Source organism: Gasterosteus aculeatus, chromosome 1, assembly GCF_964276395.1.
Source record: "Gasterosteus aculeatus chromosome 1, fGasAcu3.hap1.1, whole genome shotgun sequence".
In the NCBI taxonomy this organism is placed as follows: domain Eukaryota; kingdom Metazoa; phylum Chordata; class Actinopteri; order Perciformes; family Gasterosteidae; genus Gasterosteus; species Gasterosteus aculeatus.
This window is the reverse complement of record NC_135688.1, coordinates 26,536,055-26,557,424: the sequence shown is the minus strand read 5'-3', so window position 1 is coordinate 26,557,424 and position 21,370 is coordinate 26,536,055. Positions and strand designations below refer to the sequence as shown.

The 21,370-nt window shown below is 47.2% G+C and overlaps 1 protein-coding gene across 9 annotated transcripts; it reads right to left on the bottom strand.

Annotated features, from left to right (window-relative positions):
• Positions 1 to 144: 144 nt before the first annotated feature.
• Positions 145 to 19,769, bottom strand: LOC120822013 (semaphorin-5B). Of its 9 annotated transcripts, none has more exons than XM_078099953.1 (23): positions 19,630 to 19,769; positions 12,014 to 12,202; positions 10,712 to 10,811; positions 10,577 to 10,622; positions 10,396 to 10,458; positions 10,212 to 10,310; positions 9,555 to 9,768; positions 9,172 to 9,457; positions 8,398 to 8,533; positions 7,770 to 7,977; positions 7,472 to 7,679; positions 7,146 to 7,263; positions 6,748 to 6,932; positions 6,476 to 6,619; positions 6,239 to 6,386; positions 5,464 to 5,689; positions 4,552 to 4,773; positions 4,271 to 4,441; positions 3,629 to 3,775; positions 3,294 to 3,329; positions 2,436 to 2,647; positions 2,173 to 2,340; positions 145 to 1,918 (listed from the first exon to the last, which is right to left on the bottom strand). In XM_078099953.1, the coding sequence occupies exons 2-22, from the start codon at positions 12,156 to 12,158 to the stop codon at positions 2,179 to 2,181; spliced, it is 3,276 nt and encodes a 1,091-aa protein (XP_077956079.1). In that variant the 5' UTR covers positions 12,159 to 12,202; positions 19,630 to 19,769; the 3' UTR covers positions 145 to 1,918; positions 2,173 to 2,178. The 9 variants fall into 9 exon arrangements, with proteins under 9 accessions (XP_077956079.1, XP_077956050.1, XP_077956054.1 ...); XM_078099924.1 differs by lacking the exon at positions 19,630 to 19,769 and adding an exon at positions 16,612 to 16,746 and having other exon boundaries at positions 2,433 to 2,647; XM_078099928.1 differs by lacking the exon at positions 19,630 to 19,769 and adding an exon at positions 16,612 to 16,746 and having other exon boundaries at positions 145 to 1,865; positions 2,433 to 2,647.
• Between the last annotated feature and the right edge of the window lie 1,601 nt (positions 19,770 to 21,370).

Below are 21,370 nucleotides of genomic sequence, written 5' to 3'. Positions count from 1 at the left end.
AGTTGTTCAATATGTTTGACTGTCCAGATATTTGTGGTTCAAACATTTACAGCTTATCTTTAGGGTCTCGTTGACAGGTAAAAAAACAACCATGTGTTGTTGTTTCTAAGATGGTGGTTACACTATTAGCATGGATAGCCATGATAGATTGGCACCAAAATTTATTTATTCACCTTTTTTGTTTTTTACAGCGTACATTATACAAAAATATAGAGTACCAAAAGTTCACAGTGTCCAAAAGGCAGTGTTAAGTCAAATTCACACATTATCGCCGCATATTATAAGAGCAGAGGTGCTTTGGGCAAACACGACAAATCAATTCTAAGGGTCCGTTGACTTTAAATACCAAACACAACCTTTCCTGTCACCGCACAGGGTGACAAGGCTTCTTTAAAAAAATCAATATTCCCCTTATTTAAGCCCAATACATTTAAAAAATGTTGTACATTACTTTATACTCAGCTAAGTGAGTCAGCGCATGCAGCCAATTATTCATAAGCACCCAAATGTGAACACACATCGCCAGGGTCCTTAGTTACATGCAATGTAACACTGCAGATGAAGAAACACACAAATTCAGTTCTTAGTATTTACAATTTAGGAATTTGAGATATACAGAATACAATTAACGGCGTGGAGTAGCTTAAATACCAGCAATCCCGTATTGTGTGAAGAGCCTTCTTCTTTAGGTAGATATTTTATTTATCAGCAAATCCAGAATAATTTCCAAGATGTTCTACTGTAAAGAACAATATTATTTGTAACTAAAAATAGAGATGTTGGGCAACTAAATTGTAGCATTTTAGTTTATTGATATATGAGGAATATCAATGCTAATAATAATGAAATGATTTGTATCGATTTACCACATTAAACTGTTTCTTCCAGGATACGTCTAAAATGACTGACCCCTGATTACAAGACGTGTCACTCAAAGGAAGCATAGAAGACTTTAAAGCATAACGCTTTCATAATTCATTGAAATGTGAAAAAACCTATTTATACGAGCACCAGTGATGTTACACATACGGGGAGCCGTTGACTCACATTCACATCTGTGGAAATAATAGTAACTGTGCACATAAATAATGTGCTTTTGTACAGTGTCAGCCACATAATGTACACTTTATTATTTATATTCAGAAATGGGAGAAAAAAAACATGCTTTTTAACTGAAAAGCAGTATCGTTTAGCATTTGGGCAACCATCGTTTCCCATTATTTTGAGTAAACCATAAAAACTAGATGCAGACTTGAAACCATCACATTGATACCTTTGTGTTTCACTGCACTGCAGCTGAGAAGCTTGTGGCTGATTTATGGTGAGAGCCTCTGAAAATAGCTGCATAATATTTTTGGTGATTTATGAAACAATAACCGTAATGCAACATCCGGGCGAAATGAGCGTGAATGCCAAAAACATGCCCCATATGTTAACGACGTGAGATGACGCAGATTCAAATACACTCCGTGAAATCTGCGTGTGCAGATACAATAATTCATATTATCCGGACTTTATTTGTTTCAGAAATGTCCTCTTGTTTTTGATCGCGGATTCTGCTAAACATGAAAATTTAAAGCTAATAAGCCAGAAACCTGTGAGTTCATTTCTTTGCTTCATTCACACACAGTGAGGGAACAATTATTACAATTCTGTCTTTTTTTTTTCTTAACTAAAGTCAATCCCACACTTGTGTGTCCAATAAAATATTTTACAGTACGAGGAAAAAGGAAAAGCGATATAGTCTCTTCTCGGTGTAGGTGATATCCAGATCCACGCGGCGTCTAAGAGGTCTTCTGCACCTGAAGGTCGACTGCACGCCGCTCCTCGCCGGAGACCGGCACGACGTGTTGCCACTTTGTCTTCTGCCTCCAACAAAAGGGGAGTATTTTGCAGAAGTTTGTCTGGTGGTCTAAGGCTACGGTGAGGAAACACATGGTGCGTGGTCCAAACCTTTAAACTGAAGCGACTCGTGAAGGACAAAAAACTGATGATGTTAAAGGGAACATGGTTCTGGAAATTCTGCAGAATTCTTTAAAGAATGTCATTTACATTTTTTTTTTTAAACGATTCGCATGCACGAGTCTTTAACATCTCGTCTAACTGGAAAGTGACAGTGAATCTACGAAACATGAGCGAGTGAAGACCACTGGTTGGTTTTTGGAGCCTGACCTCCTCTCAGCTGTGCATGTAGGTCCTGCAGGGCGAGTCCGGGTGGAAGTCGTACTTGCCCAGGCTGGGAGGGTAGTAGGTGGTGGTGAACATGTTGCCGGAGGGCAGCGGGGAGGGGAAGTGGTTGCACGTCTCGTCGTTGACGTGCAGATTGTTCTTGTTTAGCGTCTGTGGCGTGGAGACATAAAAAATAAAAAAAAGCAGGTGAGTGATCTGCAGAACTCAAGGCAACGGCACCGCGAGAATCGCTTTGCAACGACCACCTTGAACTCCATGGAGATGTACTTCTCGTTCTTTGGCGTGGCGTTGCCCCGCTTGTTGCAGGTGAGGTGGTTGGGTGTGCTCGGGTGGATGACGCCCGTCTCCGCGGGCGGCCGGCCCAGCTGGTGGCAGTAGGTGTAGGCCAGCGCCGACAGCAGAGCGGCGGCGAAGAAACTGGCCGCGCCCACGGCGACCAACTGGAACAGAGTAAAGGCTGGGAGCAGAAAGGGAGACAAATGACCATCCTCCCTTTGCACGCCTCACGGTCGCTGGGGAAATTGGTGTCTTTTTCTTTTTTTTTTTTTAGGAAGGGCGTAAACGGTGTTGTTCCTCCGGGGAACATGAATATCCACAGCAAATGGCTTGTAGTTTTCAGCGGCGTCAAGTCGAGGGGAAAGCTTGGCCTGATGGAGGCTCGAGGCTAAACAAAAATTTAAACCCATCCAATCACACCAAATAGCGTCGCGGGTCGGGCCAGTTGTTGATGACATGTGTTTCCGCCGGGCGAAATCCAAGGAAAGACACTCTCTTTCCGCCCGTCATTAACACCCCGAGGCCCTGCAGCCGGTGAGGCGGCAAAGGAGGAACCTCCATCATACTGAGACGTGATGGCACTGGCTGGATGCTGTGCAACCAAAACACCAATAACTACACCAGCGAACTCGGTCCCATGTTGCGTGAGGGGAACCATCATACAAAAGGTCAATATGCCCACCGGGGGAGAGGGAAAAGCCGATACCTTTAACTTTCCCTATGCAGCAGCAGCGTGTTATTATTAGCACATAGAGAGAAGCATAGGAAAGAATAACTATTTGATGACAGGCTGGTGATAACTGAAAAAGTCACTTGTTTTCACTCACTTCCACAGCTCTGGTCCTCCTGTCCGGGTAAAATAACTGAAGGGAGACAAACAGAAATGAAAAGATGGAGACAGAAGCAAAATCACTTCAGCTGCGTCTTTTTCTTCCCCACAGGAGGAAAAGACAAAGGCTTCGCTGTTCTCATGGCAGGATGCTGACGGCCCAGTTAATTCCTCTTTTTAATTTCTACACACAGCGAACAAGTCGGCACTTACTGCGCCTGATTGAACTTTTGGATCTGGATTTTTCCGGCTCATATCAGCGACAGCCTGCGGCAAAGAGCTACGCGCGGCCAATTCGTTTTTGCCAATTTGTTGACTGAGGCAAGTGCTTACCTGGCACCTCACGGGGCTGGCAAGGCCTGGACTGGGTGACGTTACCCTGGCAGAGACCGGCCTCAGCGCCCTGGTCCTCACCACAGGGGCGAGTGCGATGCTGCAGCCCCTTGTCACAGTCGCCCCACCCCGTCCATTCACCCCAATCTGAGGGGACAGAAGCAGTGAAGTCGGGGTTTTTTTTCTTCTAAATTGAACAAACGTAATTTTAAAAGACAAAAAAGCAAGATCGTTTAAGATGTAACATGCATGAAAAGGGCTGCCTTCGCATCCTGATCTTCTTATTCTATTGCCCGTGTTATAGATGCATCACCTGCACGTCACCAACAAACATTAGTAAAAAGTGTTGATGAGATAAACAAAAAAGCTTGGCCTTCGGGTGTCCCTACTGGGCTTCCTTTGTTCAGAGTACAAAGGCTCAGAATACACGAGATGTTGATTGCACCTATTTGATTTCCCCATGTTTTTTTTGGGGGTGGGGGTTTAAAGACAAAAGGGATACACGTGTCAATGACCAAATATAAGGCAATTTCATTGACAGCTTTCCTCCAATGCGTGCTGGGATAGGCTCCAACAACCATGGTCAATGGAGCGAGGGAATTGATGGTGCAAAGACACCATCAATTCCCTCGGACGACTCACCTTCACAGGCGTGTGTGCTGCAGAGCGCCTCTTCGGTGTGCAGGCCGATGCAGATGTCCCCCCCGCCGGCGGGGGGCGGGTTGCCGCACGTCCGAGTCCTCTGGTAGTATCCGCCGCCGCAGCTGGACGAGCACTGGGACCAGGAGGACCAGCAGGACCAGGATCCGCTCACTGAAACACACACATAAGAGCACGTGACACACACTTTTTGGGGGTTTCCCAGTACAGTCACTACACCGAGCGACAAGGACTCCCCACACACACACACCCTCCCCCGTCACCTGGGCACGGCTGAGCGTTGCAGTCCTGGTAGTCCACCGGGGATCCCACGCAGGCGCCGGGGTTGGTCCGGCCCTCCGAGGTTGAGCAGCTGCGCTTCCGGGTTCGGAAGCCCCTGGAACACGACTGGGAACAGCTGGACCACGTTTCCCACGATCCCCAGCGCACGCCTTGGGGCTGGGGCAGTGTTCGCCCGCTGATCTTCACCAAGTCGTCCACCAGAGCTGGAGAATACACACAACGCGTCGGTTTACGCTGAATTACTATCAAAACACCGACGGCTTCTTGAAGGGGAAGGCTGGAATTGTTGAAAGTTGATCCGGACATCTTAAATCGACGTTGCTGAATAAATTGAAAAAAAGAAAAACGTTCAAATATAAAACATATGATTGTATCTTTTTATTCCCTTACTCAGCAGACTGTTATAAAACATTAATTAGTGAGACTTAATCTGAGCGACGTAAAAAATTAAATGAACTATCTCTCCGTTACACCTGCCACACACACACACACACACACAGAATGAGAAATGATTTACTTCTGAATGAGAACGACATTCTAAGGTTTTCTGTGTGGACGGCAGAAATGTGAAACATTTAAATCACATTTTTAACTGCTCAGTTACCTATTTGGGATAAAATACCCAAATCAACATGATTTTGTATCTTTTGTTTGTCCGAGTGAAAGCAGACGTCTTGTCACGTGACTGTTCAAAGTGTTTAATCAGTCAGGTGATTGATGTCTGCTTACAGTTTGGCTGCATCCTGCTTTCGATGGGACCAGCTGTGTTTACTGTGGCAAACCGGGAGCTCTGCCCCCCATCAGCCACTCGGCAGGCTTTTAATCTGCTTTCGCGGCTCCGTCGTGTCACACCGGGCCTCTCTCAGCTTTCCCCTTTCGTTCCCAGTACTCACTGTCGGTCTGGCAGGCTCCGGACCCGTCGTTGGGGCAGAACCGGGTCTCCGTCTTCTTCTTGCCCAGCTGCAGCTGCTGGGGGTCGGGGAGCAGCGCCCGGCAGGTGTATCTGAATCTCTGCTCCTGCCTGGACCCGTCTTGACTGACGTTGACCGGCATCCAGGGCGTCCAGGGGGTGTTGCGGCGCACCTCTGGGCAGGCCTCCAGGTTACATGCCTTGTACTCCTGGAGAGCCAAGCGGAGGAACCACGTTACTATTGATGCTACGGCGGTCCACTCCACTGCGGGTTTTACAAAAGGGATCCTAAAGATTCAGTAATCCTCTGTGCAGACACACGCCGCCGCTCAGCTTTACAAATGATGCGGCTCTTTTCTGGAGGAGCTTGATAACGCAGCTAATTACTTTTTTTTAATGGGACTCCCGGCGTTGGTGAAGAGGCTAAGCTTAAGGCGGCATGGGAGGCTGCACCTCGCTGCGCACACACACAACCAAAGTGTTGATGTTTGTTCTTGGAAATCAGGTAAAAGGGGTGGCGCTGTTTTTGCAGCACAAAGCTCATCGATGACGGCTTCCTGTGAGGAGGGAGTCGGGACAGCGTAAAAAACCCGCAGGCTACACCCCCCAGCTGCTCCCGACGCTAGCAGATAATAAAAAAACAGCAGCCGGGAATAGAAATAGTTAAAAGAGAATCTGGGGGGAAGATTAAAACATTCATCAGTTTCTAAATCACCAGGGCTGCTTGCTCTCAAAGTACTCTGCCAGTACTACAGTACCATGGAGCACCCGGGACAGCTGTTGCCGCTGTCACAGGTTCTGGTCCTGGAGTGGACCCCCCCTCCACATTCAGCACTGCAGTGAGCCCAGGGGCCCCAGGCCGTCCAGGACACTGGCGTCGGACATGGCTTCTTCTCGTTGCACAGCCTGGAAACACAGCGACACGGCATCATTCTTACTCCACGGCGCTTGGGAGGGGGGGGCGGAGGGGGGCGTATTTTCCTGGTCCTCCTCACCTCTCCTCTCGTCCCTGGCCGACACAGATTCGACCGCCGTGGCGGGGCGAGGGGTTGTTGCAGGACCGCTGCCTCACTTCGAATCCGATGCCGCAGCTGCTGCTGCACTGGCCCCAAGACGACCAGGGGGTCCAGCCGCCGTTCCTGAGCGTCACAATCAGGGGTAAAAACCTACCCACCCTCATCAAGTTCGTTTTAATCTGTTAAATGTTAAATGCAGTGTGAGTCCAAATGACGGAGAAGTGAGGCGGTAGTGGCTTAAGAGGCTGCACCTGGAACAGTTTGCCACCTGGATGAGCGGGCCTTCGCATTCGATGCCGCCGCACCGGGCCAGAGGTCCGTCGCAGGAGCGGGACCGGCACGCGCAGCTGCTGACGGAGCCGTCGCCGTCGCCGTGGTTACACGGTTGCCACGGCGCCCACAAACCAAAACCGCCATCCCGTGTCATGTTCCTCACCTCCAGAGGTGATTTGAAAGGGATTAATGTCAAAGCCACACGCACTTAAATAAGTCTCATTCGCCTAAGAAAAAAAGTTTTGTTGGTTTATTTTTTAGATCAACCCAATAGTTAAAGACTCCTCGCTGAATAACCTGAACTCTTGATAGAAAGCTAATGATTTATTTACAGTAAAGCCCAAAACAGTGGCCTAATTGTGCGTCTGTTTCTTACCGGGCACTCTGTGATGTTTTGGGTCCACTGGTTCATGTTGGAGCTGTCCTCGATGGTGGTGCAGCGCTTCTGTTTGTGATCCCACCCACAGTAAGGGTCCCGCGCTTCCATGCACTGACTGATTAGAGGGTTGACAAAAAAGGAATTCAATGAACACCTTTGTTCACGTCTGCAAAAACATGCCGCGGCAGTTCACATCAGTTTTGGTCCGTATAAATGGTGGAATGCATTTTTTTTTTATTGCTTTATAGAAATAAAATCACAGGACTAGTTTCTTTTTGTTCTGATCAATTATTTTGATCTTAAAGAAGTCTCCCGGATCATACCTTTCAGTCGGATAGCTGGAGCAGCGTTCCAATGGGATCTTCACCAGCCTGTCATCAAGCCCAACAATCAAAGACCTGTCATTGTGAAGGATTTGTAGGCTCTTAATCGATCCCATTTGCCCTTGGGGGAGGGGCCTAAGCTCCTCAAGGTAGCAGCCATGGAGGCTTTTATTGGTTGTGGAGAGAGCCTTCAGGATGGTGCCATATTCTGATTGGACAAGATAAACGCTGTAAATCAGTGACACTGTTGTATTTTTTTTTTGTATTTTGCGAGTAGCTGTCCTCCAATCTCTCTGACCGGTGCCGATGTACATGACGTGGTAGAGGGTGTCTCGGCCCTGGACGATGTCCACCACCAGCTTGGAGAAGCGCAGGTTGTCCTGGGTGAGCAGAGGGTCGACGGTGAGCGGCTGGACCACGTCGTTCATGAGGAAGAGCCGCTGGGCGTCCTGGAGGCTGCGCTCGGTCAGGTTCCCCCCCGGCCCCCCCTCCTCCAGCGTGCCACACTGAGGGGCGACAACAAGGAAACACTCGTCTTAAGCTGGAAGCCTTGCGGCCGCCATCGTAGGTGGATGTATCCGAAAAGGGACGATCCGTACGAAAGCTTTGTTTTGTCACAAATCTTTTAGTCAAACCTTCCGTGAGAAAAATCATCACATCAAATCTGAGATTAAAAACAAAATACACTCTGAAAGGCAGAGATTACATGGACTGAAATGTCCCCGCGGGCCCATTTTGGCAGCATTTTGTATATGAGATGGGAAAAGGTGCCACTGCAATCTCTATCTCGGTACAAGGCACGCCCAGATGAAATGAAAATGTTTCTTGGAAGAAAAAAAAACTTCCCAGAGAGAAAGCCGGGAAAATAATGGAAGGACACAGCTTTCACATCCATCATCATCTGGTTGTCTACATGTGCGAATTACCTGAAAATTGGGTATCGGGTTCGGTGTGGAGAGCCAAGCGGTGCGGGGGTTCTCCTGGTAGCGGAAGGGTCCGTTGAAGGCCCGGGTGATGGAGCTCAGATTGAAGGCGCAGACGGCAGACGCTGATATGCTGTTCCTGAAGGAGAGGACGGGGGGAGGACGTAGGGGAGGGGGGGGGGTTGTCATCACAGTCAGAGCTCCGCCATTCAGGGAGGAAAGAAAGGAAGATGGAAAAAAAAGATGAGTGGCTCATAATCATAGTCATCGACCAGGTATAGCAAAGAAGAAGAAAAATCATGCTTTTTTGCTCCAAACTTCTAAAAGGAAAAATAGTCAAATGGCTGTAATTTAAACATAGAAAACACAATACCAATTTAAGAAAATCATGCCTTGTTATAGATGGAACTCACATACAGCCACCATAATCACGCAAATGCTGCTTCCGAATGGGTGCATTATAAATAAAATTCAGTCATAAAATACGATTATGTTATAAATGCATTTTCTTTTTATTAGTTTTTTTTACATAAGAAAAGGACGTTTAGAGGATTTTCCCATAACTTTCTTTTAGTGTATGTATCTAAATAAACCAACCATCCCATTGTCAAGTGAACACAGATGATTTATGCTTGGATGCTTTCAGTGTTTCTATAGATCAGCAGCTCATAACCAAACAACAGCCTAGTATGTGATCGGAAACGATCGGGGCAGGCGGATTGCACGAGAGAGAGAGGAGAGGAGCGCTTCGTCGTGTCGTCGATCGACGCGACTCACACATTGGTGGTGAAGATGCCGTAGATCAGGTCCTGCTCCGGTAAGTGGAAAGTGCTCTGCAGCTCGTTGTAGTAAAAGGGGATTTCTCCCGAGCGCGAGCAGTTGAGCCGAGCCTTCGTGAAGGTGGTCCAGGTGTCCTCCAGGAGGAAGCGTCCGCCCATGTCGTTCTTGCAGACCCGCGCCACCCGGGAGAACACCACCTTCCCGCAGTCGTTCTCCACCGCCGTCTCCCTCAGGAAGAAGTAGGCGAATCGTCCGATCTCGTAGACGGACACGAAATGAGGCTCTAAAAAAAAGGACGGACAAGAGGATGAAACAGGGGTGGGGACGAGGGAGGCTCGATGAAAACAGGACGAATTGGAGCAAAGGGTGGGGGTCTTCACCGTTGAGCCACTTGGAGTTGTACTGGGCGGTGCGCAGCGGCGGCATGTTCCCCAGGCTGCGGTAGATGACGGGGTCCCGCCCGGAGAAGTCGATCACCGTCGCGGCGTACAGCTCGCCTCGCTCCGTCATCATGGCGGTGGAGTTGTGGCGCGGGTCGTAGGGACAGCGGGCGACGCCGTTCACCGTGTCCAACACCCGACTGAAGTTACTAATCTGACAGGAGGATAAACAGGTGTATTTCATTTACTTGGTATGGATGCCTTCACAAAGTCTTACTTTTGGGATCACAAAGCCAATTATTAGTTTTGCATACGTTGCAAAGGTTACCTTTCTTTTAGAGGTCTGGAATGATTTATTATTATTATTTATCGAGCTCAAATGCTGCACAATGTTCTGGTTCCACCTTTTCAAATGTGAGGATTCAATCTCTTTCTTTATGTTACGTAAATGGGAAGAATCGAAAGCAAAGGGGTTGAAGATTTCCCCTCTCGGCGCTCATTGATCAACAAGACGACAGTTTAGAGTATTTACCGTTTTAGCGAGTATAACAATAAGAATTTGAAGAGGCCTTTCCATTTTCCTGATTCCCTGTGGCGACCGCTCTCCGAGTAGCACTTCTCTACATTAACGCCGTCGGCCCGTAGCGTTGTACCCACCTGCCTGGTCGCACAGACGGGGGTGAAAGCGTTGGTCCCACACGTGAAGAGCGTCGTCCCGCTGATCAGCAGCACGCGGACGTAGTTCTGACACTCCTCCTGCAGGCAATCAAACGGGAACATTCAGCTCGGACTTTGAAAGGCGCGGTCGGAGACTTCTGCATCACACGGGACAACACACGACCTCGGTCTTCCCCTTGCTCTGGCAAGAGCGCCTTGTATCTTCATCGGGGGCCCATTCTGTCGCCTAGGTGAGGGGGGGGGGTCAAAAGGGGGGGGGGCGAACAACAAACATGTTGGGTTGTTGGCCGCCAAATGAACTCTTGAAAAATAACGAAGCGGAAAGACTGTGTCTTTAAGGTCACCTGTATGAGCGAGACGTTGCTCAAACTCAGTCTGAAGAGGAAGTTCCTGCAAGAGAGACGTTTTAAGGAAGGTTCAAAGGTCAAACCACACCAAACACGTCGTACGGTTGCTACGCGCGTGGACCGGATTGTCACCTCGCTCCCACGATGAGCTGGTTTCTGCTCAGGTCCGGCGCCAGTCGGGAGAAGTCCTTCACTCCCGGGTGGGAGAACTCCGACATCCACGGCCTCAACGCTGGACAGGAGAAGAAGAAGAAGAAGAAGAAGCATTGGACGAGGAGACGTGAGCAGGTAGCGCAGGGCCAACGACGCGAAGGGCGCGGGAACCCTCGTCTACCAGGGGGCTTCGGCTGAGCCCCACGTGTCACGTTTCTCCTCGCCTGACCTCGCATGACCTCGCCTGACCTCGCATGACCTCGCGCTCCGACGTCTCCCAACCGCACAGTTCAAGGATTCAACTTCACGGACAAAACGTGGATTTGATTGTTAGAAAACTGAAACACTTTAAAACAAGTGACAAACGATCCCAAAATTGCAGCTCCTGATGATCCTTTTGTTGTAAAAAAAAAATCAAATCAAATGAAGTCTGGGTTGATTTTATTTTCCTTGTGGTCGTCACAATCAACACAACATTAACAGGAACGTCAATCAAAGCGAACACAAGTCTCCCGTTGTGCTAGATTTTATATCAATTCAGTCTCTGCACTTTCATTTGTCGTTTACTTATTTATTTACCTTGCAGAGCACGTTGTGACTTTGTTCGAGAAAGCTTAATGGACTTGATTTAAACCCTCTGCCTGGCAGGATGACAGAGAAACCTAAAACGGAGCCATGAATAATAGTAATAAAAAACAACCCTCTGGCGGTTTTTCCATCTTCTTTGGGTCAGCACATAAAGTGCATATAAACTAAATCCTCCCCAAGGATTTAACAGCAAATTGTTGGTGTCCAAATGAATGCTGGTCCCTTTCATTGCTCGGCCCGGCTTGAGGGACGAATGTATCCAAAACAGCAGCAGCCCGGTTTGCCAGTCGAACACTTTGAGCTGAATGGGAGCTGACATCTTGTCAAAAATAATAACATCAACGGCCCTTTCACAGTTGTTAGACAGCTGTAGAGGAACATTTAATTAGGCCGTGCTGTATTCAAAACATTTATTAATTTCTTATAGAACCAGCTAGCCGGAAGCTTTTAAAACACACCACCCTGTGATCCTCTCTATTGTAAATACAAGCCTCACACACTTGCAATACTAGTTATTTATTCATTTAACATTAAACGCGGAGGACATCCCGGAAAGCAACTGGATCAAGATTGCGCCCCCCACAAGAGGCCAGCGATGCAACGTGAAGACAAAGTTTTTCCTTCATAATTGTGGAGCATTAAGAGCCGCAACATCTGGAAGAAAACGAGGGGCCGTCATCTAATGGGACCAACCTTGGTACGAGACAACGGGGTGCTCCTTTCTGCTGCAGTCTGCCGGTGGGATGCGAGGCTGCTGGGACAGACACACGGACGAGCAGATGACCAGCACGAGGCCACGGGGGGAGAGGGCCCACGGCCCCCACCCTGACGTAACCATAGTTACAACCACATCAAGTCTTCTATCGCGTCCTCGGGAAACACCTGGTGGAAGAAGGAGGAGACGGAGGTCGATGTAAGCGCATGAAACGGTACTTTACATTTCGGCACAGCCTGCCTTGGTCCTTGTCTGCCTGTCTATCCATCTGTCCCCCCCCCCCCCCTCCCCTCGTGCCTCCCTTAGCTCTCTGTCTGTCAGCCCTTCGGTGTCAGCCGGACTCGGTCACGGCTCATTCACCTCAAAAAGGCCAATGCCGGCTCTCAGACCGAGGGTGCCATCTCTCTGAGTGAGGGGAGCTATTCACAAACGGGCCTGGGCCCGGCGCCAGATGAGGGTGTGGGGGTTGGGTGTACTTTGAACCAGGAGCCACGCGAGGAGGGCCCGGCCGAAGGCGATGACCCGATGACGGGTGTCAAATGGACGCCGTGCCAAAACAACCGGTGAAGAGCTGCGAAAGTTCCCTCGGTGAGGCCAAATAACTCCCACAGCGAGGCCCGCCGGTGGAATACGGGCGACAAATGGAGCCGTGCTCTCACCGCGGTGCGAACATACGGACAAAGACACACACACACACAGCGAGGTGATGTAGCATGAACCCCTTTGTGGCTCCAAAAGGGAGTCCCATTAGTTGAGTTCTTCTAAAACAGAGTTTAGCAGGTTTCTTCGGCATTGACTATAGTTTCATTGCAGCTCTGGAGAATGGGGGGGGCGGCGAATGCCCGCCCGTCTACCGCTCCCCAAGAGGAGTGAATGTGTGTGTGTCTGTGCGTGTGTGTGTGTGTGTGTGTGTGTGTGTGAAAGCAGAGGTTTCCCAACCTGCTGGGTCTCACATTGCTGCCTAATGAAGCGACAGGAGCAGAGCCCGTCACCGCTGGCCTCCCCTTTGTTTTGAGGCCGGGCTCCCCGCGCTCTGCAGAGAGGCCGGCCGTCAGGGGGCGGGGAGGTGGTTGGGAAAGGCCGGGGGGGTTGAGGGGGGGTGTTCGGAGGCAGATTCTCACTCTGTGATCAGCCTCCGATTATTTTAATGAGGGCGTTTGTTTCCTAATCCAAGTAAAAAATGCTTTGTTCAAGTCAGAAGAGAAAAATATGGTAATTACGCCGAGAAGACATTTTTGACTTGGTCCCAAGTGGTGAAAATTCCTGAATGCGAGGGAGAAAGCAAAACATCACAGATTCATGGAGGCGTTGGAAAAACACAGTGAAGCCTGAACAACGTGTGAGAAGATTAGAAACGCACAGACTCTCTGATTCATGTGACCTGGCTGTGTTTGGACTGAGGGGGGGGGGGGCACCACGGGAACATGAACCAGACATATGACCTCCGCCCGAGAGATTTTAACCCTCTTATAGCGGCCGTCAAAATAATAAATCATAGTAGTGGAGATCCACGGGTAATAAACTATTGGGATTAAAGCTTTGCATGACTGATAAATAAGTAATAATAGTAAAGATGTATTGTATTAACAGTAGAATAACACATTGCACAGCATCATTCAGGAAAATCCGCACCTGCGTTGGATTTTGGGAACAGAAACCAGATCAGCGGGGAAAAAAAACTGCAAATCTTCTGAATTTTGGGCGGTTACTGATCTTTAGATTTTATGCCTCGCTTCCAAAATTAAGGTAACAGAGTGTGTGTTTTTTGTGCGCCCTCCCTTCTTTATTTATTTCAAGAACTTCCCATTCAGGCACTCTCGGCTTTGTCTTCCGACACACAGAAGCGGCCCTCCCACGGTGTGTGTCACTTGGAGACCTCGTAGCAAAGAGTGGATGCAACGGAGTGGAGAGTAAAGCATGGAAGCCATGTGACCACTGAGCTCGCTGAAAGGTTTGAATACGCCGGCAGGGCAGCCGCGCTTGTGAAGGTGCTGTTTTCTTATTCTGTCGGGATGCGCGAGACCTCTTCCGTTGTTTCCAACAAAACAGCCATTGCGGGGAGCTACATGTATGTATCTGACAAAAGCAAACAAACTTGAAAATGCTTGATAACACCTCGCAGGCAAGTGAGTCCGGCGTTTGACCTTTTGTACGTCAACCTCTTGTACTTGGACGAACCCCCCACCCACCACCCCGCACACACACACACACACAGACACACCTCCCTAAAAACAAAAGGGGGTTCACAAAACAACAGCTTCTGGCGAAAGCAAATCTCTCCAAAAATCCCTCTTTCTCTGTCGATCGATCCAGCGGCAGCTCAGACTTCACACGCGCCCCAAATCTGGTATACTAACGAGCAGGGAAGTCAGCTCAGTCGGAGGGCATCCAGAGGCTCTCCATCAAAATATTCAGAGAGGACCATTTCCGAGGCAGTGTTCTCAGCTCCTTCCTTACCGGGGGTGAATGGCCTCACTGTGCGACCTGCCAACTATCTGCCAATGGGCGCTCTCTTTTACGAGTGAATGGACTGAGTTTAGCCACAGTTAAAAAGACACACTAACGCGCCATGGCCGCGCCACAATGGCCGCCCGGGTGCTTTGCCAAAGCCAACGATGCCAGGTTTGTCCTCGGCTCGAGGAGGTGGAGAGCAGGAATCCTAAAGAGGCACACAGCTGCACTGATCCCTCTCTCCTATCTCCCCCCTCTGTGCTCTTATCATCGCCTCGATTCCTTTTGGCTTTCGGAGGGGGGGGGGGGGGGGGGGGGGTGGACACGTATGACAGCGTTCTCTGAAAATGCTCCAGTGTCAAGTGTTGTTTCCAAAAAAAAAGAAGAAGGAAGGTAAGGAACGCAAGCCGTGACTACAGGTCAGCTAATAGATGGTGAATGTGGGGGTGGAGACCAAACCGGAGCTTAAAGCAGAGTAAAGTCTGGGGCCGCATCCATCAAGTGGCCAGAAACATCACACAAAGCCCCTTATGGTTATTCTTTTTAATTATTTCTCTCTCACACACACACACAGGCAGAACCTTGATGCCAATTTGGTATACCTTGAAAAGTCCTTGCACTTAAACGTCAGTCAGGTCCCAGTCAAAGGAAATATGGCTTTGAATGGAGAGTAGTAATCAATAAATCCTCTGGATATGGAGTAAACCGTCGCTAGAAGCAGATTCATCAGGAACTACGACATGCTTTTCAAATTGTATCTACCATCTCAGTGTAATAGATGTTATCCACACAAAAAGGGACTGACACCAACAATCCTACTGCTCTAATCTCAGTAAGCTTACAAATATCATTAGTCATCAAAGGCGGCAACTTTGTCCAAAAACATCGTTATGTAATAGAATGTTATGGCTAGAATCGCGTTCAGGTCACGTGACGATGACCGAACCGTCTCCATGACAACTGATCAAGCTCCATCCAACCAGTGAGGTGAATTGTGGAGCTCCAGAGAAAGGCGGGAAAGTGCAAGATCACTCTCAAGTAATAATAATAATATTAAAGGTGCTACAATAAGCCTCGCAAGGGTGGTGTGAAATGACAGCTATTGTATCGGAATTAATTGCATTTTAACTATTTGTGACTACAATATTGTTGCACAGGTATAAATCATCCCTATTTGATATCAAGCGGGGAGGTTAAAAAAAAGTCCAGCCATTATGCTTGCATGCAATTTCTAGTGTTGGACGAGGCAATACAAACTAGAGGTTTGGATTTTGTTATCTCATTTATACGGTCTGCCGACTGTCTTTTGAACTCTTGGGTGACATTAATAGCATTTAAATGATTAATGCAACACATCCAATTGGGGCTGTAGTCAATTTCTCAATGTTATTACTAATTATTATATCTTATTAATCTTACCTACGAAGAATATCAGTAAATATTATCATAAGATATGAATAGTATTCTCTGGTCATGGCTCATTCCCTACTCTCATAAAGAAACAATAAGTGTTATTAGTCGCCTAATCAACTAGTGATGCCAGTCCTGGTGCCCACAATTCTTTTTTGGGAGAAAAAAAAGACTGAGAGAGAATGGAAGTAGCTCCTCGTCCAAAATAAAACTCACCAGTATCCCAAGAACGTAACCAGTGGTTACAATCAGTGCAACATGGGGCTCTCGTCTGAAAAAAAGACTGATTGCTCATCCGTTGAAGAAAAACTGAATCCAGCCCGAGGCTGGATCGATCCAAGCTTTTCTTTACCCTCCGCGTTTCTCTCCCAAAACCATCCTGATGCCAATTACATCACTCAGACAGAACAAAGGAAATATCCACACTATACAATACCAGAACCAATAACACACATTATTGCCAAATGCAGAGAGAGCGAGACAGACAGAGCCATTCACGCTAAGGATGGGAAAGAAAAGAGGAGGGGGGGGGGGGGGGGGGTCCTGGTGTGGATCACTTATGGAGAAATTAGGAAAGATGCAGAAAAACTTGGACACAAAGACAGAAAGGACCACACAAAAGAAGAAGTAATTGCACAGAAACAGCCAATACATATAAATAGATTTCGATACACGGGCATGAATATATAAAGATGAACAAGTAGATCAAACTTACTTGTTCACCATCACCAAACTGAACCGGGAGACGAGGTCCTTCACATGGTGAGAGGGAAGTTGTTACTCGTCGACACACAGTGGCACGCTGACCAGAGTGTGTGCAGGGCGGTGGAGAGGGAAGGCAGGGGGGAGTAAAGGGGTGTGTGTGTGTGTGTGTGTGTGTGTGTGTGAGGGTGGTGGGGGGGGAGCATTCCTGTTTGTGCAGAACGAACTTAAGTCCCTGAATAGAGAGGCATGTCTGCCGTGTGCGAGCGTGGTTTTGTTATTGCGAAGAGATCCAGTCTTTTATTTTGGTAAAAATGAGGTCATCTCGAGGCTGTAATCGGGCAACACGTGAACAGACTGACAAACACGTCCTCGCTCAGGCGGACTCACAGAACATCCACGGACCGGAGAGAGGTCGACACCTGATTCAACAAAGTGCTGCGACTTCCAAGCTGATTATTCGTTCTATTCACATTCATGCCTCGCGAGGGAAAAACAGCAGGATGCTTTGGACTTTTAACACAAAATCCATGAAGGTGTCCATGCAAAAAATAAGTGTGTTTCATTACGGGACAAATACGCACTGGCACATACTCTTTGTGCGTGTTTTAATGCAGAAATAAGCTTTGCATGAGACGTGCAGTCGTCAGGCCATCAGAAGCCACTTGACTCCCTTTTTGTTCCTTTCAAAGCGCCGCCTCCAGTCATTTATCAGACTATTGGGCACTTCCAGCCACTCGAATAGGAAAATCTAAAGAGATCTAAGAGCACACAGAGTGATCCGAGGTCAGTTTCAAAGCGCGGTGGAGCCCGGCGCCGCAGTATCACCGACGTGCGAACGACAGAGGGGCCCAAGAGTCAACAGAAAAACCCAATTAGCTCGGACAAACACTGCGTTTGCCCAAACAGAGCCCGGCCTTCAGAGTCACCCGATGGCCACCAGGCTGTTTACCCAAAGCGACCCGCTAACGCCACAAAAAACCCTCCATCGGAAATGTTCTCGTGCCTGACGGGTTGCTGGTACACTTGCAAAAAACGACTCCGGTAGTGGGTGAACCTTTGGTTTGAACTATTTTACCGGAAATCATCACGTGGGTTCAAAAGGTCAAGAACGAACCTCACACAGAAACACGTTTTCACACAAATTCCAAATGTCCCGTCTTTAATGTGGACAGTGCTCGTGTCGACCGGCGGGAAACATGACAGGTGTTTTTTGTGCCAGTTAGGCACGGCTACAGAGGTGCCAATCTGAGGAGGTGGGGTTGCTGACCTCCCATTCAGAAATTAATGGAACCAATAAATCATATCCAGCGGGGAGGAAAAAAAACGTCACTATCGCTCCGCTTCTCGTGAGCCCAGCGGGAGCGTGAGAGACAAATAACGTGGCCTCTTCTCCAACCTTTTACACAGCGGAACATTCATCTCTCTCAGCCCCCCCCGCCCCCCCCTCTCTCCTCCCTATGAGAGGACGAATGGATCCTTCCTGTGCAAACTTCACCATGACCTCCTCTGGCTCGTTTCTTTTTTTTTGTTGTTGCAGCCCTCCTGTCACTGCCGGGGCTGAATGATTACAGGCACAGCGAGGCCGACATTATAGCGAAGCAGGGGAACAAAAGAAAATAAACAATAAAACGGCCTGCCGAGCAGCCAGAGTGAGTCCAACAGTGACTTCTGAATCACTTCGTTTTGTTTTGAGAATGCATCTGGGCTGGTTTGCTTCATTTCCATTAATCCACAACCCGCTGCAACGGTGAGCCAACCACTCTCAAACCCCCCTAAAACTAGCACCTGACCCCCCCCACACACCACCACCACCACCTCACGTCACAGCCCTCAATGGCGGCCTTGTCCAGCACATAGCGCTCCACTGTGAGACATTAATGCTTCAAACATTCAGCTGGCCTGGTGTTAAACAAACCTGGCTGTGTGGACTTTAAAATCCCAGCAGTCACTGACGTTTACCTTTCTGCTGGAGCAAAACAACTGTGCTAATAGGAGACTCACACACAGGTAGATGTTCCGAGAAGAACCCAAACAAGCGACCATATTACACCTTCTACCTTGTTTATTCACCTAAATGTGGAGATTATTTCTGGACCAAAGGGTGAGGGTTAGCATATCACGTGGTATCCCAAAACTGTCTGTCACCGGTGATTGAAAGGTTGTTGGTTGAAATCCCTCCACAGGGGCTCTCCTTTACCCCATCAGCTGTGGTGGTTCCAAGTGGAGAAACCGTGTACACCGATGTTGGATAACTGGAGGTTTCCATCATATTTTTCCGAGAAAAACCACATGACAACCTTCCCCTGAATAAATAAAGGCGAAACACAAACACTCGCACAGGGACCTCGCTCTTTGCCTCCACGTCCATCTGTCTCTCCCTTTCCACTTTGTGACAGATAGCTCACTACTTTTCAAAAAAAGGTTTTAAAAGAAAATCTAAAGTTGATATGATGACACACAGTAAACACACCAGTACAAAATAAATAGAATTATTATTTTTCTCTAAAGTAACTTACAGGTTTAGGCTCCTCTGATATGTCTTGTTTAGCACAAACAGACGACTTAAAAGTGTCCCAATCAGTACACATGTATGATGGACAGGTCTTCCACATTAAACTGTGAAGGTAAAATACAGGATCTATATATTATCAAGAACAATTTAGATATTCAATAACGTCATTGCAACAAACAAACTGGAAGGCATCTGCCATCCTGCGCTGAAACGTGTGAGTTTAATGCTTCTTTGTTCATCAGCATGTCATAGAAAGTACTTTTTCTATGAACGAGCCTTTTCACTTTAATATACCAGATTACCTCATTTCTTACGTTCAGTTAATTCTTAACCGAGGCCAAATTCATCACATTTAACAATGAAGTATATATGTAACCCCCGTATGTGGAGTACGATTTTCCCCCCATGAAAACACGTTTGCTGCACCGACCGCTGCCTGCTGAACACAAACCGCATTCATGTCAAACGCTTTCACCTCAGATGCGTTGTTTTTTCCGTGGGGTTCGCTTCCCTTACCTTTCACCTGTGGTTCCGTCTGCTGGGTGGATCAGTCTGCAGGGACCGAGGTGGTCCAGGTCCTGGGTCTCTGTATCCCCGCATGGAGTGTGCGAGGAGACCCGGAGTCAACGTGTTCAGCGTCTCCACCAGCAGGGGGCAGTAGAAACCAAACCAGGGATTCAATCGACTTGTGCCGGTTTTGAATTATTTTGGTTATTGAGAAAGGGGCATCATACATATAGATTATGTTATTAGTTATATTATAAGTTGTTAAACATGTCTATTATTGTATAGATTGTTTATCTTAACTTGTTTTGTGTATCGTTGTGTATTGCAAATTGAGAGCACAGAGACATGGAGGAGTAAAGCATGTGTCTATGAAGCAATAAATAACGACAGGTAAGGAATAGAGACGTTTGGTTTATTGTTATTAACCGCTGCGGATCATTTTGGAGTACCTTGTACCCTTAATTCCTAAAATATGTGGAATAAACTGTAGTATAAGTTACAGCGGGAGTGAGGCTGGTGGGTCTGAAAAGTAAGCAATTCATATTCATGACATCACGTCTTCTGTGTTGCTCCTCTTAAACACACAAAACAGACATCTACGTTTGAATAACAAAAGGTACTCTTGGATGCATGATCTTTTAATGAAAGAGAAAATGTAACTTTTTTAACATACTTTTTTGATAGACAGGACAATGAAGATGGCCGTGAAAAAAATAAGACAAAAAAAATCTACTCAATCTACTCATCTACTTGTCATGGAGCTGAGGAGTGTTTCCCAAAGAGCCAATCCGACCTGCAGATGTACAATACGATGTACAATACGATATACAATACGGATGTTTTCACTGGCAGACGTTTGCTGGGAGACGTGAATGGCAAAAATTCCTGAAAACATCCTTGGCTGCCACCTACTGGGATGTTGCCCTGTACCTTCCATTGTTTTCGTTGTCACTGTATGTGACATTATAATACGGTTTTGTATTAAGGACACCAATCGTGCCACGGACAATCATTTGTGGATTTAGTTGGGATGCTGGAACTAGCAGATATGATGTGATTACTTCCATTTGTTACATTAATCTCACCAATAGTTAGAAGAAGAAAAGAACACTTTTTAGATTCCAAACTCAATCAGAAGTGAGTTCAAAAGATAATATTATTTGAAAATAAAGATAACTCTCAAATAAATGAATCCTAAGCACTATATTTTGTAATGTTCACCTTAAAACCACTATTTTTCATGCAAGCCATGCATTTATTCTGAGGACATATTTACTAAGGGGTGTTCTTATACAATGTCACCTAAAACATGGTGAGTACTTTAAAGGCTGGTCCCACTTTAAAATACATTGCATACAATGCATTTATATTTCCATCATATCACATTTTACATGTGAAATAACAAACAAACCTAGGCTACATTGTTCACTTTCTATCTGTCTTTCTGTATATCTGCATCCATGTTTTTCTCTGTGACGAGCATGTTTGGTTTGTTGAGTAACGCTAATTTAGAATCTACAACGTATAGATGACTTATTAAATCAAATTTGACATTTCTAACAAACTTAATTCAGTAAATATTATACTTAGTTTTTATAAAATCCTAGGGATTGTAGGGAAATGATTGAATTATCATTTTCTTCTAATCCACTCACTTCCTCCAGTGCTGCTGATTGACATGTAAAATGAAGAATGCCCCGCGTTCACCGCGTGCGCGCTGATGAAGCCATTCTCCCGCGCTTTGGTCATT

Excerpts from the sequence above, each read along its gene's own strand:
- LOC120822013 (XM_078099917.1), bottom strand. The coding sequence starts at position 12,158 with ATGGTTACGTCAGGGTGGGGGCCGTGGGCCCTCTCCCCCCGTGGCCTC. Across the intron at positions 4,774-5,463 it reads CGGAGCCTGCCAGACCGACA|CTCTGGTGGACGACTTGGTG; the intron begins GTGAGTACTGGG and ends TGTATTCTCCAG. Across the intron at positions 2,341-2,432 it reads TCTCCATGGAGTTCAAGGTG|ACGCTAAACAAGAACAATCT; the intron begins GTCGTTGCAAAG and ends TCCACGCCACAG.